The sequence below is a fragment of the Gopherus flavomarginatus genome, chromosome 6 (genome assembly GCF_025201925.1).
Source record: "Gopherus flavomarginatus isolate rGopFla2 chromosome 6, rGopFla2.mat.asm, whole genome shotgun sequence".
Classification (NCBI taxonomy): Eukaryota; Metazoa; Chordata; order Testudines; family Testudinidae; genus Gopherus; species Gopherus flavomarginatus.
Window position 1 is genome coordinate 106,696,457 of NC_066622.1, and position 22,622 is coordinate 106,719,078.

General features: G+C 39.9%; 2 protein-coding genes across 2 annotated transcripts in view; both read left to right on the forward strand.

Annotated features, from left to right (window-relative positions):
• Window positions 1-22,622, forward strand: part of HECTD2 (HECT domain E3 ubiquitin protein ligase 2) — a 103,496-nt gene that overhangs the window by 54,822 nt on the left and 26,052 nt on the right. The window contains exons 6-10 of the mRNA XM_050959394.1: window positions 2,724-2,788; window positions 6,610-6,655; window positions 7,777-7,886; window positions 8,955-9,103; window positions 12,303-12,426. Coding sequence (XP_050815351.1) covers window positions 2,724-2,788; window positions 6,610-6,655; window positions 7,777-7,886; window positions 8,955-9,103; window positions 12,303-12,426 — 494 coding nt within the window. The remainder of the gene's footprint in view (window positions 1-2,723; window positions 2,789-6,609; window positions 6,656-7,776; window positions 7,887-8,954; window positions 9,104-12,302; window positions 12,427-22,622) is intronic.
• LOC127054067 (uncharacterized) lies at window positions 18,775-21,338 on the forward strand. The gene is made up of 2 exons (XM_050959752.1): window positions 18,775-19,368; window positions 20,846-21,338. The coding sequence occupies exons 1-2, from the start codon at window positions 18,786-18,788 to the stop codon at window positions 20,878-20,880; spliced, it is 618 nt and encodes a 205-aa protein (XP_050815709.1). The 5' UTR covers window positions 18,775-18,785; the 3' UTR covers window positions 20,881-21,338.

Sequence of the window (22,622 nt, forward strand, 5' to 3'; positions counted from 1 at the left end):
CACCCAGAGCAGCACACACCAAAAAAAAAAAAAAAAGCCGTGATCGCGATCTGCAGCAGCTCTGCCACCTCCGCTTCAGTCTTCAGCGGCTGGTCCTTCCTTCAGTGAGGGACCTGCCGCCGAAGAGCCGAACGTGCCCCCCCTCCGCCTTTCTGCCTCCTTGGCAGAAACAGGAACAGCGTGGGGCAGGGACCCATCCACTATCCAGGTAACCCCTCTGCAACCGGGACTGTCCCAGGCCAGCCCCAAGTCCCTGTCCCCTCGGGCCTTCCTTCTACACCCCCCAACCTCCTGCCCTGAACCCCTCACGCCATCCAATCCTGACTCCTCCCCCCCCATACTCCCAGCCCTGACTCCTGCACCATCCACATCTCCACCCCATGCCCTGCTCCCCCCACACCCCAACTCCCTGCTCTGAATGCTCCCACACACACGTCCCAGCCCCTGAGCTCCTCCCCCCGAGGGGGGTTGTAATACGACACTACCTGTAAGAAATTTAAGTTACTTTTACCCCTGCCAGAACCCCAGACCAGCAGTGGACTGAGCGGCTTAGCCCGCTGCCGGTCTGGGGTTCCGGCCACCAGCCCCACTGCCAACCGATGTCCAGACTTCCGGCTCCGCTCAGCCCACTACTGGCCTGGGATACCGGCCACCAACCCGGAGCTCTGCTCCTGGCCTCAGCCACTCCCTACTGTAGTGCACATTGGAAAACCAGCAAGGAAAAGGATCACACTAAACTGATAAGATCAGCATTTTAATTTTATTTTAAATTAAGCTTCTTAAATATTTTAAAAACCTTATTTACTTTAAATACAACAATAGTTTATTTATATAATGTAGACTTATAGAGAGAGACCTTCTAAAAACATTAAAATGTATTGCCAGCACGCGAAACCTTAAATTAGAGTGAATAAATGAAGACTCGGCACAGCGCTTCTGAAAGGTTTCCGACCCCTGATATAGAATATGTAAGAGACACTAGTGATACCAAAAGTTAAACTTAGTTGTGCAACAGAAAAACATATTGCTTTCCAGTGTATTGATTCAAAACAATGGTGCAATATTTATCTTATCACTTTCACTGGACTCACACTCTAAATCCATCTCCCTAAGTTTGGGTGATATACTTTTTAGATGATGTGGCTTTTTTTTTTTTTAAACATTTTTTTAATCCGTGTTTGCATCCAGTTGAAATGTTTTGTGCCTATTTAATAGGGCTTAATGTAAGATAAGGTCTTCTGGTAACTTAAACGATATTTTATTTAACCAAATTAGAGCCTAGCTAGGTGTGATTTGTCAAGGTGGTCTCTGTTTTTGTTGCTTTGATAATTTATATTACTTTAATAATCCTCCTGTGGTGTCACATCTAAATAAAGATTTGCGGAAAATGTAATAAACTGATAACGTTTTGATTGGAAAGTGTAGCTATGGTGAAAACACACTTGCTCCCCTGATTGTTTTTTCTGTTTCAAATTCTGTTTGTAGTATTACCAAGCAAAGCTTTGAAAGGTCTGCAAAGTAAAAGGTTTAAGTTTATATATGAAAAGAAGAAAATATTTATTGAACTTTTTCTAGACTGACTAGATTGATGGGGTTTGCCTTTCCTAATTTTTACAGATGTAATCAAGCTGTTAAACAAGAGCTTCTGTTGACTAGAGCTAGAATGATCGAGAAGTATTCAGTAGACCCTGGGCATTTAGCTTTTGTAGATAAGGTAATTTGGGTGAAGGAAAAAATTAGGTCAGCTTTCTTATACAATTAACCTAGTACTAAAATCAGTATAAGGTCATTCTTTCTATTATGATTATAAGAAAATTAGTATTTTAATTCTATATTAGTAAAATGGAACCTTGAAGACTGGAAATGTGGAAAAGTGAAGGTAGCATTTATTGCATATTCAGTGACTCATTAAGAAACTGAATATTATTAGTTCTGCATTAAATCTGATATGTACATATTTAGTTGTCAGTCCTAAAATGAGAGAATTTTAATAACCAATTTAATAAATCTTGCCAAATCTAATTTACCTATAGACCTACTATTCAAAATTCAGCTAGGTGAACTAAATAGTAATCCGAGACTTGTAAGTAAAATAATGTTACATATGCAATTTTCATTGAAAGTTTCAGATTACTTTAAAATCAGTTTCTCCCATAGAATGGGTGGAATTAGAATCTTAAAATTTACTGTTCAGTGTAGGTTTGTATGTGCAATATTCCCATTTTAAGTACTGTATAGGGATAACACAAATACAGTAGTGTGGTAAAGTCAAGTTTTTAATGACACAAAAGTAAGTTTAACATTTTCTCCTAGTTTCTTTGTACAACAATAAAAGCCCTAATTCTTCTACTGATCTATTAATGTTACAAAGGGCAAAATCCAATAAACATTTACACATGAATAATTTTATGCACCTGAGTAGTCCCAGTTGGAACTAACCTGGGCATTTCCCTCAATGAAGGTAGCAGAATAGTATGCATATAAATTTCCTCTTAATATTAATTGTATTATAATTAGTTTGGGTTATTTTAGTTCTCTGTCTTCTGTAAAGTAGACAAAATAAAAAGTTGAATTTTATTGTGGAGTAAAAGCTATTCCTAATATTTTAAATAAGAGTTTTATCCTACTGTCATGTTTCAACAATTGTATTATATGAACTGTAAAAAAGAAGTGTACTGTTTAACCTAATGCTGTTTGTTTTTTTTTCTTTACATTTTCCCTAGCCTCAAGATATTCAGAAGTCTGTCCTAAAAGGAATAATTAATGGTCTGTTACAGGAGTGGAAAGGGTAATTATAACCAGCATTTGCACATATTTACATTACTGGAAAATCTGGATTTATTGTACTAATATATTATCTTTCTTTAATACATGACAAGGATCTCACATGCTGCTGATCATCTACATCTTAGTCAAATCCCCTCTGAGTGATTGATCAGAAATAGCTGGAGCTCTCATGGTATTACTACACTGCAAAAAAACTTAAATTAGGTAGGAGAGACAAGGAGGGTAACATACTATTTTTGATTGGCTCAACTTCTGCATTAGCTTACTCATGTTATGAAGACATGGCAAACTCAGCATAGCAGTTCATGTTTAACCCCAGGCTTCCCTGTAAGGCTCAAATTCAAGCTCATGTTAGAAACCAGGTTAGCCATGTCTTCACTGCTATTTTAACTCAAGTTGGCCAATGTGGGTTAGCAAACCGAAGTTAAGAACACACAGGTTTTTTTCTGATCCTTTCTGTGTTTCTTACAATATAGATAGATCCTCAGTCATGGTGGGCACTGGTTCAAGAGGGCCTCTCCCTGACTTTTTACTAGAAATTTCTTAGGAAGTTGTTATGCGACTCTGGGGCTCTCTCATGCTTTTCCAATAAACCTTTATTTTTCAGCTGGAAGCCCTCTTTTTCTGTTCAGCTTTTTACTTTCTGAATCTTTTCTCTCTGCTGCCTCTCCGCAATGCAAATTGTTCTTCTATTGCCAGGGCAGCACTTAGGCTAATGGCTTACGATGGGGTTCCAGACAGAGTTATTTTCCCCACTCCACTCTTGGTCATTACTGCCTCTTTTGGTTGATAGAGCTCTGCTGGGTAGAGGGGCTAGGCAAACAGCAGTAGCCTAAAACAGAAGAGCCTGAAGAGTCACACAAAAAATTCAGTGAGGGAGGCAAGTCTCAGCAGTGACAGTAACAGCAGCAAGAAAGTAAATAATAGCAAGAAGTAGCAAAACCACACTGATACACCAGTCACAAAGCACAAAAAGGCAAGTCGGCAAATCCTCTACCATGAAGGGCGATGAGAGCATCCATGCTCCTCTAAGATAGAAAAAACAGTGAGGAACTCCTTCTTTTCCTACACTATTCCCAGCTCCTCATGCATCTCCCATTCCATAAGATTCCCCCCACCCCTAAGATGTGGGAATGGTTTTTAATAAATATTTATATTAACTGATGTTTGGGTCCCTTGTGCTGGGTGCTGTACAAATATAGAAAAGAGAAAAGATGCTAAGATAGCTAGCTGGCTGACATTGTTCCTGTTGCTCAAGGTCCCCCTCACTTAGAGAGTAGCCAGAATTTGGTAAGGGTCTTCCCAAAGGTCTCTTTCAGTCAATTATTTAATGGAGAGCAATGGGATCCTATATGGAATGAGCACTAGAAAAGCTTATTCGTCCCCCTCTCTCCCTCTTAATCCATAGACACTTTCGGTCACGGACATAAGATCCATGATTGCATCTTAAGATCCAAGATTAAAGAAACAGAAGAAAACATTAGGAGCTTTGGAAGTGCTATATGATTCCTCCTCCAACTCAACCACTTCCTTTCATTCTCTTTCCTCAAAGAACAACTGTTTTAATCTGTTCTTTAAAATCTGAACTAAGCTTCCAAGAAAGACTTTTTGTCCCATGGAATACTGCAGCACCATGATTAAAAGGATTGTTTTGGCTCTGGAGTCCTCACCAAAAAAAGGCAAGAAGGAATCCATTAAAAACTAGGTGATCATGTATTTTTCTACTAGCACATGGACTTTCCTTTGAAATGATTGCTTAAGGAACTCAGAATGGGAGCAGCCATGAAAAAGCAATTGCATAAACTAGCAGATCAAAAACTTTTGAATACGCTGCAAAGAAAGGAACTGTCCACAGTGCCTAAGAGGGATGCTGTATTGACAGGCATGATGAAGGAAACAATCTTCTTCATTAAGGAAGATTTCTTTCTTAAGCAGTATGTTGGACGGGAAGGTCAAATCACCATTCCAAGGAAATTCAGGCCTTCAGGAAATTCTCTGCCATGTACTTTGCTGGCGCATCTGTATTATAGTTCAGGAGACTTAGGGTGGGCTTTTCAAACGTTCTCAGCATTGACCTTCTCTAGTTCCATTAAATCCAATGGGAGTTTTATCATTGACCTAAATGGAAGCAGAAGTAAGCCAGGGCTGAGAGCTTCTGAAAATTCCATCCTTGAAAAACTACAGCCTTCAAACACAAAATAATGCAGTCCATCTTGAAGACTTCTCATCTCTTCTTTCATATTAGATGCCATTAGCTCAGTTTGATTTGTCCACAAGATCACTGATCCCAACCACCATTGTCAGGAAACAAACATAGCTGTGTTTATGGAAAGCTAACCACCAAAGCAACTGGTAACCTTTTAACACCTTTGCATGGAGGAGGATCATTTGGTGAAACTCTCAACAAGGTCATGATTAAAATCTCTTGAAGACAATTGACCCAAGAAATATAGACCATTCAGAAATTGTGTGCTCTTTTCACACAGCTCCAACAGATGCTACAAGAATGAATTCACTTTTTCTAAACTATGAAAGCATGATTACAAAAAGCACACCAGGATTTCTGCAACATTTCCTATGTCAGAAACAAATGGGCAGTTTGATTATGCTTGTAATACTAATGACATTTGAGAATGATTCCTGCTTTCTGCTCTCATGAGAGGGATTCATTAGAGACTTCTACTTCCATACTCTTACGTGGACTTACCATGTGGGATTTACCTCATGGCTAACACTTCCTCAGAGTGTATCATTATCAAAAGTCATATTAGTTGAGACTCATTACTGCACATTCCATAGGGAACAAAGTAACCCTCAGGATTTCAGACTTAGAAGTGTATCCCATGTCTTAGTATCCTGTTATTTTACCCTAATCTAAAATGTCCTCAAAAAGAAAACTGATACATCTCAGATTTTTGGTTTGTTCTCAAGATTTATCTTAAGAGAACAGAACAGTATTGATGATCACGTTTTTGTCTTTTTTTATTAGTCTTCAACATAGGAGTCAGAAAATCCAAAAAGGACAAAGTCTGTTCCTGAATCAAATGCTGTTAGTAAAACATTGAAGGCCAAAGGTCTCTCCTTGGAGGGACTGTGGACACACTCCTCTAAATCAGCTTCATTTTCATGGGCAGAGAAATCTTGAGCATCAATCAAGGAAATGTATAAAGCAAACATTTGATTCCAAAGAGGAGTTCTGGGTATCTCCTCATATAGTGTTTCATATGAGGGTATTCAGTGAAGTGGTGCTTCAGCAATGTTTTTCTATGCTTTCTGTGTTTCTGACCGAACCTTGTTTTCCCTGCCTGTCTACTTTTCACTTCTGGCTATGCTTTTTATGCAAAGGATAAATGGACAAGTCTCTCTAATAAGAGAAATGTTCTTTCTTGTCAATTTCTCTTATCTGGGCATGTCTACTGCTTCTTATTTATATTGTTGCAGGAATACGTAAGGTCAGTCATCTTGGAGTATCTTCAAAGTGTTCTTCAGGATCATATTGAGTTCCTTTTAGAAGACATTTTCCCTGTGTACATAGTAAATTACAGTAACATGCTTCTTGCTTATAATAACTTTGGAAGTACTCTCTATGGCAGAAAGTAGGTGGATGGTGGGTTACTCAGCCTATGGTTTACAATGGTACACTAATTTTGCTTCTCCTGACTGATCAGTGTAAGGGATCCAGAGTATGTATAGATTGTAGAAGATCATCAGATATGGTATCTTTGGAGAAGCAAAACTGAGAAGTTAGATACATGTTTTCAGTGACTGTTAATGTTTTCTTATACTTACATATGATTTTGGCATAAATTTGTTTGTTCTTAGGCCACGAACAAAAGATGATCTTAGAGCATACTGTATACTTTTACAGGTAAGAAAAATAGAAGCTTTTTAGTAAAACACATAACCTGTTTAATGCGTGATGTACAATTCTGTATACAATCAAAGTGTAACTAAAGTGTACTGTAAATTAAAAATATACGTTGAGAGGCTTTACATTAAATGGATTTATATTTAATTTCCTTCTGTATGGAAACTATGTACTGAAATATTTACAGTTACCCTACAGAAAAGTCTACTGCTGTGGGTTTTTTCTTTTAAAATTTTAAATTTGTATGAAAAATAAAGGCTTTCTTTCTGATTAACATGCAAAAAACAATACAAATTTACTGCTTGGAAACTGCCATCTTGCAGGATGAGAGAGCAAAGTGGGTTATTTTATTTCCTTCCCATCCCCAGCTCTCCTGCATTGATCTACCTTTGTGCCCACTTTCCCAACAGGCTACTTTCTGCATATTTTGAGCAGAGTTTTGTTTCAACAATTAAATAAGACTGTAATATTGCAGAAAACATACAAATATTATCGATAAATGCATCATGATACAGAGGTAAGAATGCCTGAGTCTTATTTATACTAGCATTTGACTGTTGCTGCTACCAGTGGAGTTGCATCAGTGATCAATAATAAGTCTGAACTTTACTAACATAGATGAGGCTTGTTGGATGTGTTTTGTACACAAGAGAGCAGTTCACCAGTATTTGGGGATAAAGTCAGCTGGGAATCTAATTCATGTAGGAGAAAAGGTTTTCAGTACACCAGGGAGGGGAAGCAACTGTGAATTGTGTGAAATGTAACCTGCTGTGATAGTGGGAATATGATCAGACCAGTGCAGGGGTGATGATAGAAATTAAGACTAATGCTCTAATCCTGGAAGATGTCAATAAAGTTGTATATAATATTGAGCTGTAGGGTCAATGCTAACCACAACTATAAGAATATTGAAACTTTCTTGAGTATTGCTTATCCAATATGTTTTAATTGATGTTCACTTATAGCAAAGTCTTCGTTAAATAAACAAACCTCTGATTTCTGTTTAAAACCAATTTTCAAAATGATATTTTCATCCATGATTGTATTGGTTGGAAAAGTCTAATGGCTTTTTTTTAATACTAATTTCGGTACTAACAACATGTTTTTAATATCTTTTGCAGAATCCTCAGTTTAGTAACACATCTACTTATGTCATCTATGCTCACTTGCTAAGACAGATAGCAACCTTGGCAGAAGCTGACCATCATTTCCTAGCTCACTGGTTTAAAAAGTAAAAAAAACAAACTTTCCATCATATAGGATCACAATTTTTAATGTACTTTCATTGATAATGAAAGTTTTTGTATTCTGACAAGCTTTAATTATATTAACTGAAAAGTTTTATTTTTTTAAACATACATAGAGTCCAGCAGGAAGGAGCAGGCTGTGGGGTACATACATAGTTCTCCTAAACTCATGGAAGTTACAAGGCTATGTTAACTTTTGCACAGATCCCATTGGTGGAAGAGTGGCCCTGTTGGAGCTGTGCTAGTAGGGGCCACTGGGGCTGTAGCCTCATGTGGATACAGGACTTCTGTCTGAATGAGCCTGGCCTAGCAGGTTATCTGCTAGGTTTGGGGGCAGCTTTTCCATAAGGAGGTAAAAATTTCCGCCTCAAGCTGAGATGTGTCCTAGTTTACCAAAAACTCTGATAGCTATAATTTGATTTGGCTCACTGTTTGAAAAGGATGATTGTTATCTTGGTTAAGACGGTAACATGAAGATTGATGTTTTTCATTGTTACAGCCAGGATAGAAAAGCCAAACAATACTAAAAATTTGAGCTTTTTATCTTTTAAAAGATTGTGCATTTCTCTTACTACATACATGGAAGCTATGTATTGTACAACATAAAAAGTGTTTGTAGAATACTTAATCTATACTCGAGAGTGCATGAAGTTCTTTTTAGTGTCTCTTTTCAATGAAGCAAAATGTCTCTAAATAGAAAATTCAAAAAAGTTGTCAGATTTAAAAGACAAACTTCACAGAGAGCAGATAATTTCTATCTTTCTATTTACCACTTTAATAAAGAGCCAATTAACTATTTAGAAAAGAGGTAACTTTTGATACAATAATCTAAAAAGATGTAGAGATTAAAGCACATCTATAGTATGCCTGATGCATTCAATAGAATTGCTATATCCTTTAAAGAAGAATATTGCCACTTGTCAGTGTTTAGAAGTATGCAGATGTCAATAAACTTTATATTTGGAATTTTGCCCATTATGTGGTAATTTATTATAATAGTCTTCAGTGGAGGCAGTACTAGCTTAAGAGTAACTTCAGTATGTTTCTTCTAGGATTTCGCAGAGGAGGTTTAAGCAGTTAGTAGACAGGTTGCTGCAATTTATTTCTTTACGTCTGTTCCCTGCAAAACCTGAAGAATTCCCACCCATGATAAAATGTACTTGGTGGATTCCATCAGCAACCAAAGTCTTATCTTTATTCAGTAAGTTTTTCTAATTAAAATTGATTATTCTTAGTTCATAATTATGTTATGATATATTGGCTTTTTCTTTTTAGCACAGAGACATAAAATGATAACTGACAAAATAGATTCTGCAAAGGGCCACGATGTTCCCACAGCACTTCTGTTTTTGCCACTGCATGATGAGGAGAATGCACCCATGTCTACACCTACCAAATGCTTTTTCCATTATCCTAGAAGAATACCTTTAAACTGTACCCAAAAGCAGATTTTCCCTGCAGACGTGATCTAGTCTACATAACTATCACTTCTTTCCTAATCCTGTATGTATATTTAGGGAGAAGGCACCCTCTTATATTGCACTTCAGGGGATGAGATCTTCTCCCACAAAATTGTGACCAATTAAGATTTACCGTATATACTCGTTCATAAGACGAATATTTTTCATAAAAAAGTGATGCATCAAAGAGTGGGGCTTGGCTTATAAACAGGTCTACACCAAAATTTGATGATTTTAAACTCTGTGGAATCATTGAATTGAATATCTAATACATTTTCACTTTGTTTACCTGGAGCATTCACAGGCATGGAGCCCCTTGGCTTCTTGTAGCCATGATTTGCCGTTCCCAGTCAATGGGAGCTGCGGGAAGTGGCGCACCACTTCCTGCAGCTCTCATTGGCTGGGAACGGCGAACCGCAGCCACGGGGAGCTGAGCTCCCATTGGCTGGGAACGGCGAACTGCGGCCAGAGGGAGCCGAGGGGCTCCATGCCTGTGAACGCTCCAGGTAAACAAAATGTCCAGGCCCGCTAGTGGCGTACCCTTACGGGCCAGGAGCCAAAGTTTGCCAACCCCTGAAATATAGGGTCAGCTTATGAAAGGGTCACACAGTTTTTGCTATTTTTACCTAACCATCTTAGGAGTATCAGAGGGGTAGCCGTGTTAGTCTGGATCTGTAAAAGCAGCAAAGAATCCTGTGGCACCTTATAGACTAACAGACGTTTTGGAGCATGAGCTTTCGTGGGTGAATACCCACTTCTTCAGATGCATGTGGTGGAAATATCCAGGGGCAGATATATATATGCTAGCAAGCAAGCTAGAGATAACGAGGTCAGTTCAATCAGGGAGGATGAGGCCCTGTTCTAGTAGTTGAGGTGTGAAAACCAAGAGAGGAGAAACTGGTTCTGTAGTTGGCAAGCCATTCAAAGAGAAACTGCTGAGCTTCAGTTCATCTGCAAATTTGACACCATCAGCTCAGGATTGAACAAAGACTGTGAATGGCTTGCCAACTACAGAACCAGTTTCTCCTCTCTTGGTTTTCACACTTCAACTACTAGAACAGGGCCTCATCCTCCCTGATTGAACTGACCTCGTTATCTCTAGCTTGCTTTCTAGCATATATATACCTGCCCCTGGATATTTCCACCACATGCATCTGAAGAAGTGGGCATTCACCCATGAAAGCTCATCTTGGGAGGTCAACTTGTAAACAAATGGGCTAATGAACGAGTATATACGGTAGTCAAAGCTCACAGGTGCAAATAGGTATATATTGCTATAAATGCTTATACAGTAGGTTGCTCCAGCAACTGCATAAGACTGTAATGTTGTAGTAAGGATACATGTATTCTTACCACATAAATACGTATAAAAAGATGTAGGTAGTCTGAACACAAATCATATTGAATGGTCAGCATATAGCCTGTTTCCCCTTAAAAGAAAATACATCAAATGAATGTGAGATACTCTCAGTCACATAGATAGCCCATATCAGTCTCAGTGATGTTGCCCACGAGTTGCTGACATATAAATTCAGCAATCCCACTGGCACAAGCCTGTTAGCAAACATGCATGTGGATTAGCAGATCTTAAAAATTTCCAATATGCAGCATTCAACTTATTTCGCATCCAGTGAAAGTCAGAACTCCTGTTATATTGCAGTACTTTATACAAGTTTTTTATTGTTGAATGAACAGATATTTACAAACCTTAGCATTGCATTGGATTAGCAATCCCAAATGTATTGCTTGACTGATTGCAATAAATGCATTGTGACTAATAAATTTGGGCTTATTGAAAGGAGTCCTTGTTTGCCATAAATATTGGGTCAGTTTTGGGGCGTGGTTTCAAGTCTACACTGTGAGCCCTCTTTTTACATCAAGACAACAGTTGATTAAAAGTCAGATCCCTATGTAATGTCAATTTGGCTAAATCTCGTTCTCATTTAGTATCTAATTATTTCATTATGAAGCTCAGATAAGGTGATAGAGAATTGAAACTTGAAAGGAAATAGGCAGGGCCTAGGGTGCATCCGTGTCTTCTTTCCTTTACTAAATCTGCATTGAACTCATACATGTAACATAACATATTATGTCAATAGATGTGTTTTGAAATATCTGGATAAATTAAGAGTTCAGGGAGTTGAAAAATAATATAAGTAATGGATTGATTCCTTAATCAGAAGTGTCCATTGTTCTGATGGCTATACTTTACTCTTTTTATTTAAGTCTTATATGAATAGACTACTCTTTGGTGAAATTCTGGCCACACTGAAGTCTATAGGAGTTTTATTACTCTTTTATGAGGCAAGATTTCACCCTTATCTTGAGATACTGTCTAACTTAGATATTTTTTCAAGAAAAGCAGTCTTCTGTTGTTGATGAGTAAAATACTTTTTAGACTTCCATTGGAATTTCAATTTTGAAAATTCTTAAAGTATATTTGGAAAAAATGGAAGCAGAAACAATTACCTTGGAATTTTGGCCCCTGTTTCAAGTCACTGATCATAAGCATTAGCTGGTACTTTAATTTCAATGACAAAATCTGTTGCTTCATAAAATACCAAAAAAGTAAATTATGTGTATCAATTACATGTCAAATTTCCATATGTCTGAGATTACAATTTGAGTCCCTAGACTTACTGTTTTTTAACATTCAAACTGAAAAATAAAGATATTTTTAAAATGATCTTGAGATTAGCACTTGTTTGTCTAGTTTCTCTTTGATTATAGTGGTTTGTAAAGTATTCTCATTAAATGTTGGTGTGCTAGCATGACAATATTTATTTTAGCAGAGTGATAGCAATACTATAGCTAAGGTTCAAAAAAGATGACTGTATAACAGCTGATTTTGACATTCACATAACTTGAAAATGGGTGTGCCTCATTGGGATAGTAGTTTGAGAGAGTTCCTGATACTGATTCTATATGTTTTCTTTGTAGATGCTGCAAATAGCCTAGCTAATCCTGCTATTATTCCATATACGGATTTTTATAATTCTACTTTGGATCATATTGATCTCATGGAAGAGTATCATAACTGGCAGTGTTATGGAAACTCTCACAGGTAAAAGAGAAACTGGCAGGAATCAGGTTTTGTCTAACAATAAATAAAAATAGATTACCCTTTTTTTTTGTTGTTCGTTATAGGCTTGTCTGTTTATTTTAAAGTTCAGCATCATGTCTTTTTCAAATAGATGGCTTTGACAGTTTTGTTAAAATCCTGACCCCATTGGAGTCATTGTAAGTTTTGCCATTGACTTCAGTGGGGCCATGATTTCACACTTTGATTTAAATCAGATAAAAGGTAAAAATTGTAGACAGTAATATAAGTTCATTGTTTGCTAATATTGACAGTACAAAAGGCAGCTAGTGAAGTCTAATTACAGTAGAACCTCATTTACAGACACCTCAAGCATGGAGGTTGTTCGTAACTCTGAAATGTTCATAACTCTGAACAAAACATTATGGTTGTTCTTTCAGAAGTTTACAGCTGAACATTGAAACAGTTTCCTTACCTTATCAAATCTTTTTTTAAAACTTCCCCTTTAATGATTTAGTAGTTTATATTTAATACATGTTTTTTGGGGGGGTGGTTGGTCTCTGTTGCTACCTGAATGTGTACTTCAGGTTCCAAGTGAGGTGTTTGGTTGACCGGTCAGTTCATAACTCTGGCATATGTAACTCTGAGGTTCTACTGTACAAATTTTCTAATAAGAATTATTTTTATCGTGATACAAATTATTTTGTCCTCCACACAATAAGAGAGACACCTATTAATATCAAGTGTCATTTACCACTTTTGATATAAAACATATCAAACATTCATATACTATATGTGTCCTTCCAGAATTTGGCTCTGATCCTGCCAAGACTTAAACACATGCTTAACTTTACAGACTGTGATCAAGTTCACTGCGGTCAACAGGACTATTTTCAGTGCATAAAGATAAACGTGTAAGCCTTTGAAGGCTTACAGTCTTTTAACTGTCACTTTTGGCAACAAGTCTCCTGTTCTAAGTAGTACTTCAGGCTATTAAAGTGGAAGAAAATGTAACATTCAATTTATTTTTCACTCTTAGGCTGTTTTTATTTTTTGCATTTTGCTTAGCTTGTACAGTGAAATTAAGACTTTAGATTATCATGAATCAGCACAATGTTTCGGTTACGAAAACGGAAGAGGAATATTTATTAAAACTTTCCTTTGAATTTAAAAAATCTTTAATGAAAACATTTTTCATTGATTTCACAAAAGCTTGTTTTTACAAAATGAAAATTTTGGATCAGATTAAACAATATAGCATCGCATTAAGGATTTCTGAAGGGATCTTGATGACTTGAATCATGACAGATTAATCACATCTTTCTGTATTTTACTTTTTATTAGTTTATTTCAAAGTACGCTGAAATGTTCTCAATAAGTTAGATACTAAAAACCAAATGTGGCCTTGTGTTTATATATGTGCAATTTGTATTGACTTTAGTAGGAGTTGAAGAAAACCTTAAGGGCAGAATTTGTTCGCACCATTGCAGGTTTTTTAGATCAGGCTTCAGTGTGAGGCTTGATATTTGGATTTGGAAATATAAAAGCATTTTACAAATTTCTAGTATCATGGAATATTATGGTACAAATAACTTCAGAAAACTACAGAATTTCATTGGCATATTCACAGGTATGTCCCAGAGCTGCTGAGCTTCAGGAACTTTCTAGAAAACAGTGCCAGTTGGGTTCACGAGAGAGCCTCCTTGTGACTCTGAACATTCAGAACAAAGTCTTTAGGAGGGCTATCTGGCCTCCACCCCACCTCAGTTCTTTCCTTTTCTTGGTTAGCTGTGGACATCCAGACCTATTATCTGTAGTCAGACATATTTTGTTTGGCTTTTGATTGTAGTGTAGTTTAGTCCAGCTATATCACTCTTGGTGTAATTTTAATTCTTTTTTACTTTGGGGTTTTTCCCTTGTTTCTGCAATATTACATAGTCTAAATCCCCAGTAGGGTTTCTGAACATAACACTGCAGCCAGTCTGGACAAGCATACCAGTTTTGAGCTGTATTTTTTGTGTGTGTAGTCTTAGTCCTCACCATTCTTGCTATCACAATCAGCTCCAGTAACTTTGACTTTCTCCTCCCTTCAGCTAATATCTGTGATGATCTGCCTGGCTTGGAGGCGGGAAAAAATAGTAGTTCATTTTTGACTGCTGATGTTCACATGGCTTCAGCATCCACTAAGCAACACATTTAACAAATTGCCTGAGAAACCTGTGCCATTCATTAATTTCTAGTCATCTTTGTCGGTTGGGGACTTGAAATTTCCTTGAAATGTGGAGTGAAATTACCATGGATCATTGGTGATTAAAGTTTGATTGGGCCACACAATCTAATTCCATGGGGCAGCCCAGTTCTCTTCCCATATGCTTATAAGGGTTTCTACTAAGTAAACACTATTCAGAGCAGAGGAGAATTCTCTGTAAAGTTTGAAACTACAGAAGAAAGGTGCCTGATCAGTACAAAGGGGATGTACTGTCTATTCAAGATCATTTCTCATGTTAAAAAATCGGATAGATCCATGATGATATGAAGGCTAAAAAAATTAAGAGTTAATGAATAAATTCAAATTACAAATGCTGATATTGGCTTCCATCATTCTTTATCCTTTCTTTATGAAGTCTGAACAAAGCTATCATAAACAGATGGTTAAGGGTTAATGTCTCTTTTACCTGTACAGGGTTAAGAAACTCAGTGAACCTGGCTGACACCTGACCAGAGGACCAATAGGGGGACAAGATACTTTAAAATCTTGGTGCAGGGAAGTCTTTGTTTGTGCTTTTTGTTTGGTTCGTCGTTCGCTCTCAGGACTGAGAGGGGACGGGACGTCATTTCAGGTTCTCCAAATCTTTCTGAATCAGTCTTTCATGTTTCCTAATAGTAAGTAATAGCAGGCAAGGCGGATTAGTCTTATGTTTGTTTTCTCAACTGGTAAATGTGTCTTTTTGCTGGTAGGATTTTTACCTCTGTTTGCTGTAACTTTTGAATCTCAGGCTGAGGGGGAAGTCCCTCTAATCTGTATGAATCTGAGTACCCTGTAAAGCATTTTCCATCCTGATTTTACAGAGATAATTTTTACCTTTTCTTTCTTTAATTAAAAGCTTTCTTTTTAAGAACCTGATTGATTTTTCCTTGTTTTAGAATCCAAGGGATTGAGTCTAAATGCAGCAGGGATTGGTGGGGGGAAAAAGAGAGGGAGATGGTTAATTTCTCCTTGTTTTAAGACCCAAGGGGTTTGGGTCTTGGGTTCCCCAGGGAAGGTTTTGGGGGAACAGAAGTGTGCCAGACACAGACTTCTGGCTGGTGGCAGCGTACCAAATTTAAGCTAGTAATTAAGCTTAAAAGTGATCATGCAGGTCCCCACTTCTTGAACCCTAAAGTTCAAAGTAGGGGAAAAACCTTGACATGGTGGAAGTGGGATTTCTAGGAACCAAAAGCCAGTAGGATTTTTTTTCTCTCCTTTCTAGCTGCTTGAAAAGCAGCCTGAGGACAGAGGTGTTAAGTTTTTTTAACAAGGGTCTTTGTTAAGAGGAGGCTTCATGCTGTGAGCCAGCAGACAGCTAGCTAAAGGCATTTACAAGTTGAATTGTGGTTTTTTTTCTTTCTACCTCTCGGGTATAGCTAGTTAGAAAATCTCTGTTAACCAAGCAGCCCTGAGCTGCAGGGGGCTGTGGCCAGCACAAGAAAGCAGAAAAATGATTGACAAGAAAGCAGTTAAACAGGAAATGGCTAGGCTGGGCGCAGAAGAAAAAGCCAAAGAGGCTGACCACAGGAGGCAGCTAGAGATAAGAGAAAAAGAGATGGAGATGAAAGAAAGAGAGAGAGAGAGGCTGACCACCGGAGGGCTTTGGAGCTCCAGAGGGAGGCCCACCAGCAGGCCCTGGAATTAGCAAAGGTTAAGCCGGATGTACCAGCCAACCCTAACAACCCTTCTCCAGGTACTGTTTCCCATCCCAGAAAATTCCTCACCTACAAGGCAGATGATGACACTGACGCCTTCTTAGAAAATTTTGAAAGGACCTGCCATGGTTACAACATCTCTACAGACCAGTACATGATAGAGCTGAGGCCACAGCTCAGTGGACCCTTAGCAGAGGTGGCGGCTGAAATGCCTAAGGAACACATGAACGATTATGAACTTTTTCAAACCAAGGCCAGAATCAGAATGGGGCTAATACCTGAGCATGCCTGTCGGCGGTTCAGAGCCCTAAGGTGTAAACCAGATGTGTCATTTACCCGACACGCCTACCACATTGGAAAGAATTGGAATGCCTGGATGTCAGGAGCAAATGTTAAATCTCTGGAGGAGCTGTCCCTCCTAATGCAAATGGAACAGTTCTTAGAGGGTGTTCCTGAGGAAATAAAAAGGTACATCCTAGATGGGAAGCCCAAAACTGTAACCGAGGCGGGGGAGATTGGAGCCAGATGGGTGGAAGTGGCAGAAAAGAAAAAAGCTACTAGAAAGGGGAGCGAATGTCACAGGGGGCAAACAGAAAATAAACCCTATCACCGGGAGCAACCCAAGACCCCACCTGCAACCCAAGGAAAGCCCCAGACACCTTACTGTCCCACCTCACAGTCTCCAGCAACCCACCTCGGCCCAGTGGCCAGTCAGCTGGGCGCTGTTTTAAATGTAATGAACTGGGACCAACTGCCCCAAGAACCCCAACCGAGTGCAGTTCATTACACCACCATCACACCAAAGATCCCCAGGCCCAGATGCCTCTCAAATACCCTCAGAGCGAAGGGAAACATTGAGAGTGGGCGGAAAGAAGGTTATCGCGTGGAGAGACACGGGGGCACAAGTGTCAGCTATCCACCAATCCTTAGTGGACCCCAAATTTATCAACCTAGAGGCCTAAGTGACAATTTACCCATTCATGTCAAAATCTGTAAACTTGCCTACAGCTGAACTGCCTGTCCAGTACAAAGACTGGTCAGGAATGTGGACTTTTGCAGTCTATGACAGTTATCCCATCTCCATACTACTGGGGGAAGACTTGGCCAACCAGGTAAAACGGGCCAAGAGGGTGGGAATGATTACATGCAGCCAAGCCAGGCAAGCTTCCAGACCCATCCCTGTTCCTGAGCCATCCACAAGGGCCCCGTCTGTGTTACCAGAGACCCAGAGAGAGATGTTGGACCCGTATCCCCTGCCAACGACTGCAACAGTCACAGTGCCTCCAGTCCCAGAACCGGAACTGGAAAAGCAACCAGCACTAGAACCGTTGGCAGCACTGATGCCAGCGCTTGCAAACCCATGTCCAACCCCAACGCCAGAGGGCGCCAGCGGGCCTGAACTGGCAGAAGCAGCAGACAGCCCTACCCAAGAGGCTCAGCCAGAGCCTGAAATATCACATAGTGCACCAGCAGAAAGCGGTTCACCATCAACGAAAACAACCCCATCACCTACATCGCTTCCAGAGGGACCAAACCCAAGTCCACAGTCTAAGGAGGAACTGGTGTCTCCAGCCTCAAGGAAACAGTTCCAAACTGAGCAGGAAGCAGATGACAGCCTTCAGAAAGCTTGGGCGGTGGCACGGAGCACCCCACCGCCTCTCAGCTCTTCTAACCGATCCCGGTTTGTTATAGAACAAGGACTTTTATACAAGGAGACTCTTTCTGGTGGACACCAGGAAGACTGGCATCCTCAAAAACAGTTGGTAGGTCCAACTAAGTACCAGGGAAAGCTCTTAAGCTTAGCCCATGATCATCCGAGTGGCCATTCTGGGATGAACAGAACCAAAGACAGGTTGGGGAAGTCCTTCCACTGGGAGTGGATGAGCAAGGACATTGCTAATTATGTCCGATCTTATGAGGTGTGCCAAAGAATGGGAAAGCCCCAAGACCAGGTCAAAGCCCCTCTCCAGCCACTCCCCATAATTGAGGTCCTATTTCAGCAAGTAGCTGTAGATATTCTGGGTCCTTTCCCAAAAAAGACCCCCAGAGGAAAGCAGTACATACTGACTTTCGTGGACTTTGCTACCCGATGGCCGGAAGCAGTAGCTCTAAGCAACACCACGGCTAAAACTGTGTGCCAGGCCTTAACAGACATTTTTGCCAGGGTAGGTTGGCCCTCCGACATCCTTACAGATTCAGGAACTAATTTCCTGGCAGGGACCATGAAAAATCTGTGGGAAGCTCATGGGGTGAATCACTTGGTTGCTACCCCTTACCACCTTCAAACCAATGGCCTGGTAGAGAGGTTTAATGGAACTTTGGGGGCCATGATACGTAAATTCGTCAATGAGCACTCTAATGATTGGGACCTAGTGTTGCAGCAGTTGTTTTTTACCTACAGGGCTGTACCACATCCCAGTTTAGGGTTTTTACTATTCGAACTTGTGTATAGCCACGAGGTTAAGGGACCATTACAGTTGATGAAGCAGCAATGGGAGGGGTTTACGCCTTCTCCAGGAACTAACATTCTAGACTTTGTAAGCAACCTACAAAACACCCTCCGACACTCTTTAGCCCTTGCTAAAGAAAACCTAAAGGATGCTCAGGAAGAGCAAAAGGCCTGGTATGATAGACGTACCAGAGAGCGTTCCTTCAAAGTAGGAGACCAGGTTATGGTCTTGAAGGTGCAACAGGCCCATAAGATGGAAGCATCATGGGAAGGGCCATTCACGGTCCAAGAGCGCCTGGGAGCTGTTAACTATCTCATAACATTTCCCACCTCAACCCTAAAGCCTAAAGTGTACCATGTTAATTCTCTCAAGCCCTTTTATTCCAGAGACTTAAAGGTTTGTCAGTTTACTGCCCAGGGAGAAGATGACACTGAGTGGCCTGAAGGTGTCTACTACGAAGGAAAAAGTGACGGTGGCGTGGAAGAGGTGACCCTCTCCACAAGCTTGGAATGTCTGCAGCGACAACAGATCAAGAAGCTGTGCACTAGCTTCGCCCCATTGTTCTCAGCCACCCCAGGACGGACTGAACGGGCATACCACTCCATTGACACAGGTAATGCTCACCCAATTAGAACCCCACCCTACCGAGTGTCTCCTCATGCCCAAGCTGCTATAGAACGGGATATCCAAAACATGCTACAGATGGGTATAATCCGCCCCTCTACCAGTGCATGGGCATCTCCAGTGGTTCTAGTACCCAAGCCAGATGGGGAAATACACTTTTGCGTGGACTACCATAAGCTAAATGCTGTAACTCGTCCCGACAACTATCCAATGCCATGCACGGATGAGCTATTGGAGAAATTGGGATGTGCCCAGTTCATCTCTACAATAGACTTAACCAAGGGTACTGGCAAGTACCGCTAGATGAACCCGCCAAAGAAAGGTCCGCCTTCATCACCCATGAGGAGTGTATGAATTTAATGTACTTCCTTTCGGGCTGCGAAATGCACCCACCACTTCCAAAGACTTGTAGATGGTCTCCTAGCAGGATTGGGAGAATATGCAGTTGCCTACTGCGATGATGTGGCCATTTTTTCTGATTCATGGGCAGAACACCTAGAACACCTGGAAAAAGTCTTTGAGCGCATCAGGCAGGCAGGACTAACTGTTAAGGCTAAAAAGTGTCAAATAGGCCAAAACAGAGTGACTAAACTTGGACACCAGGTGGGTCAAGGAACAATAAACCCCCTACAGGCCAAGGTGGATGCTATCCAAAACTGACCTGTCCCAAAGTCAAAGAAACAGGTCCAATCCTTCTTGGCCGGGTATTACAGGTGATTTGTACCACACTACAATCAAATCGCTGCCCCACTAACAGACCTGACCAAAAAGGCCCAGCCGAATGCAGTTAAGTGGACTATTGAGTGTCAGAAGGCCTTTACCCAGCTTAAAGCAACACTCATGTCTGATCCTGTGCTTAGGGCCCCAGACTTTGACAAACCATTTCTGGTAACCACAGTTGCATCTGAGCATGGTGTGGGAGCAGTTTTAATGCAGGAAGGACCGGATCAAAACTTCCATCCTGTCGTGTTTCTCAGCAAGAAACTGTCTGAGAGGGAAAGCCACTGGTCAATCAGTGAAAAAGAATGCTACGCCATTGGGTATGCCCTGGAAAAGCTATGCCCATACGTTTGGGGACAGTGTTTCCAGCTACAAACCGACCATGCTGTGCTAAAGTGGCTTCATACTGCCAAGAGAAACAACAAAAAACTGCTTCAATGGAGTTTAGCTCTCCAAGATTTTGATTTTGAAATTCAACACATTTCAGGAGCTTCTAACAAAGTAGCTGATGCACTCTCTCATGAAAGTTTCCCAGAATCAACTGGTTAAAAATTGTCCTTGAAATGTGAAAAGTCTTGTAGTTTTACATGATTAGTAGTATATGTAAAGGTGCATGTGTTTTATTACTCTGTTTATTCTAAAGTTCTAGGAAGAAATCACTGCCAATGTGGTTCCGCATTGTCTGAGATTTGGGGGGCGTGTCATAAACAGATGGTTAAGGATTAATGTCTCTTTTACCTGTAAAGGGTTAAGAAGCTCAGTGAACCTGGCTGATACCTGACCAGAGGACCAATAGAGGAACAAGATACTTTAAAATCTTGGTGGAGGGAAGTCTTTGTTTGTGCTTTTTGTTTGGTTCGTTGTTTGCTCTCGGGGACTGAGAGGGGATGGGACATCATTTCAGGTTCTCCAAATCTTTCTGAATCAGTCTTTCATGTTTCCTAATAGTAAGTAATAGCAGGCAAGGCAGATTAGTCTTATGTTTGTTTTCTCAACTGGTAAATGTGTCTTTTTGCTGGTAGGATTTTTACCTCTGTTTGCTGTAACTTTGAATCTCAGGCTGGGCGGGGAAGTCCCTCTAGTCTATATGAATCTGAGTACCCTGTAAAGCATTTTCCATCCTGATTTTACAGAGATAATTTTTACCTTTTCTTTCTTTAATTAAAAGCTTTCTTTTTAAGAACCTGATTGATTTTTCCTTGTTTTAGAATCCAAGGGATTGAGTCTAAATGCAGCAGGGATTGGTGGGGGGAAAGAGAGGGAGATGGTTAATTTCTCCTTGTTTTAAGACCCAAGGGGTTTGGGTCTTGGGTTCCCCAAGGAAGGTTTTGGGGGAACAGAAGTGTGCCAGACACAGATTTCTGGCTGGTGGCAGCGTACCAAATTTAAGCTAGTAATTAAGCTTAAAAGTGGTCATGCAGGTCCCCACTTCTTGAACCCTAAAGTTCAAATGGGGAAAAAACCTTGACAAAAGCTATCAACTTTTTAAAAAGATGCTTACATATCTCATTCAGACGTACTCAACACAAATATTTAAATGCAGGGAACAGTCATTACTGTTTTCTGATTTAACAGTTGTTTGGCTGTGGTTGCACCATACTTCTGGCATTAAGATATTCCAATTTACTTGTACTTGGAGAACTGGCTGGTTTGCATTTGTATACCACAAACCTTAGAAGAATTCCTGAAAGTGACATGGGTATTGCTCAATTTCTCTGGTACCTACTCAAAAGATATCTTCTTATATTGGTGCAGTCCTGGACTCTTTGCAAGCCATTTTTTTCCCCTGAAGAGAGATTTTTAGAATGTTTTCTAAGATACTATTCCATTAAAGAAAAATTATCAAATGTCAGTGAGTTTCTTCCTAAAGCGGATAAGTCTCTTGGCCTCCTACACCTTTGTGGTCCCTGCCAGTGAATGAAGCCACTGTAGCACTAGTTAGCTGCCAGTTACATTCCCCAAACAAGGATCACATGAGAGCACTTGTCATCATCCTGTTTTATACCTCATGATCAGGAATATAAGAGGCAAACCTTGGAAAAGAAAATTATTATTCACTAGCAAATATAGTTCTTTAGGAGGGTTGCCTCTGCATATTCACACCCTGCTCCCACCTTTCTCTCTTCTTCACAACTTTGTTCTCATGGAATTATGGAGTTCACTTGATGGTTTTGGACTCCATAATCCTTTGTATAGGCTTGAGTCTCAGTGTTCAGAGCAACAGTGGAGTGCTTTCTAGAAAGTTCCTGAAGCTCAGCCGTACCAGGCCACACATCCCATAAATGTGAACAAAAGAAATACACTCAACTTAAAGTTATTGGTAAGTAATCTTTTTTGTTAGGTTTTATAAAAATTCTTGATAGAAATGCTGATGTGGTTCACATACATTTCTTTTTTTTTTTTTTTTTTTGTCTGTTAATGTAGCTGCAAGTGTTTGTACTATAACAGGGCATGTGGACCACTTTATCAGTCTTAGAGTTAGTTTCAAATTGATTTTTAATGAGTGGTGTAGAATATTTAGTA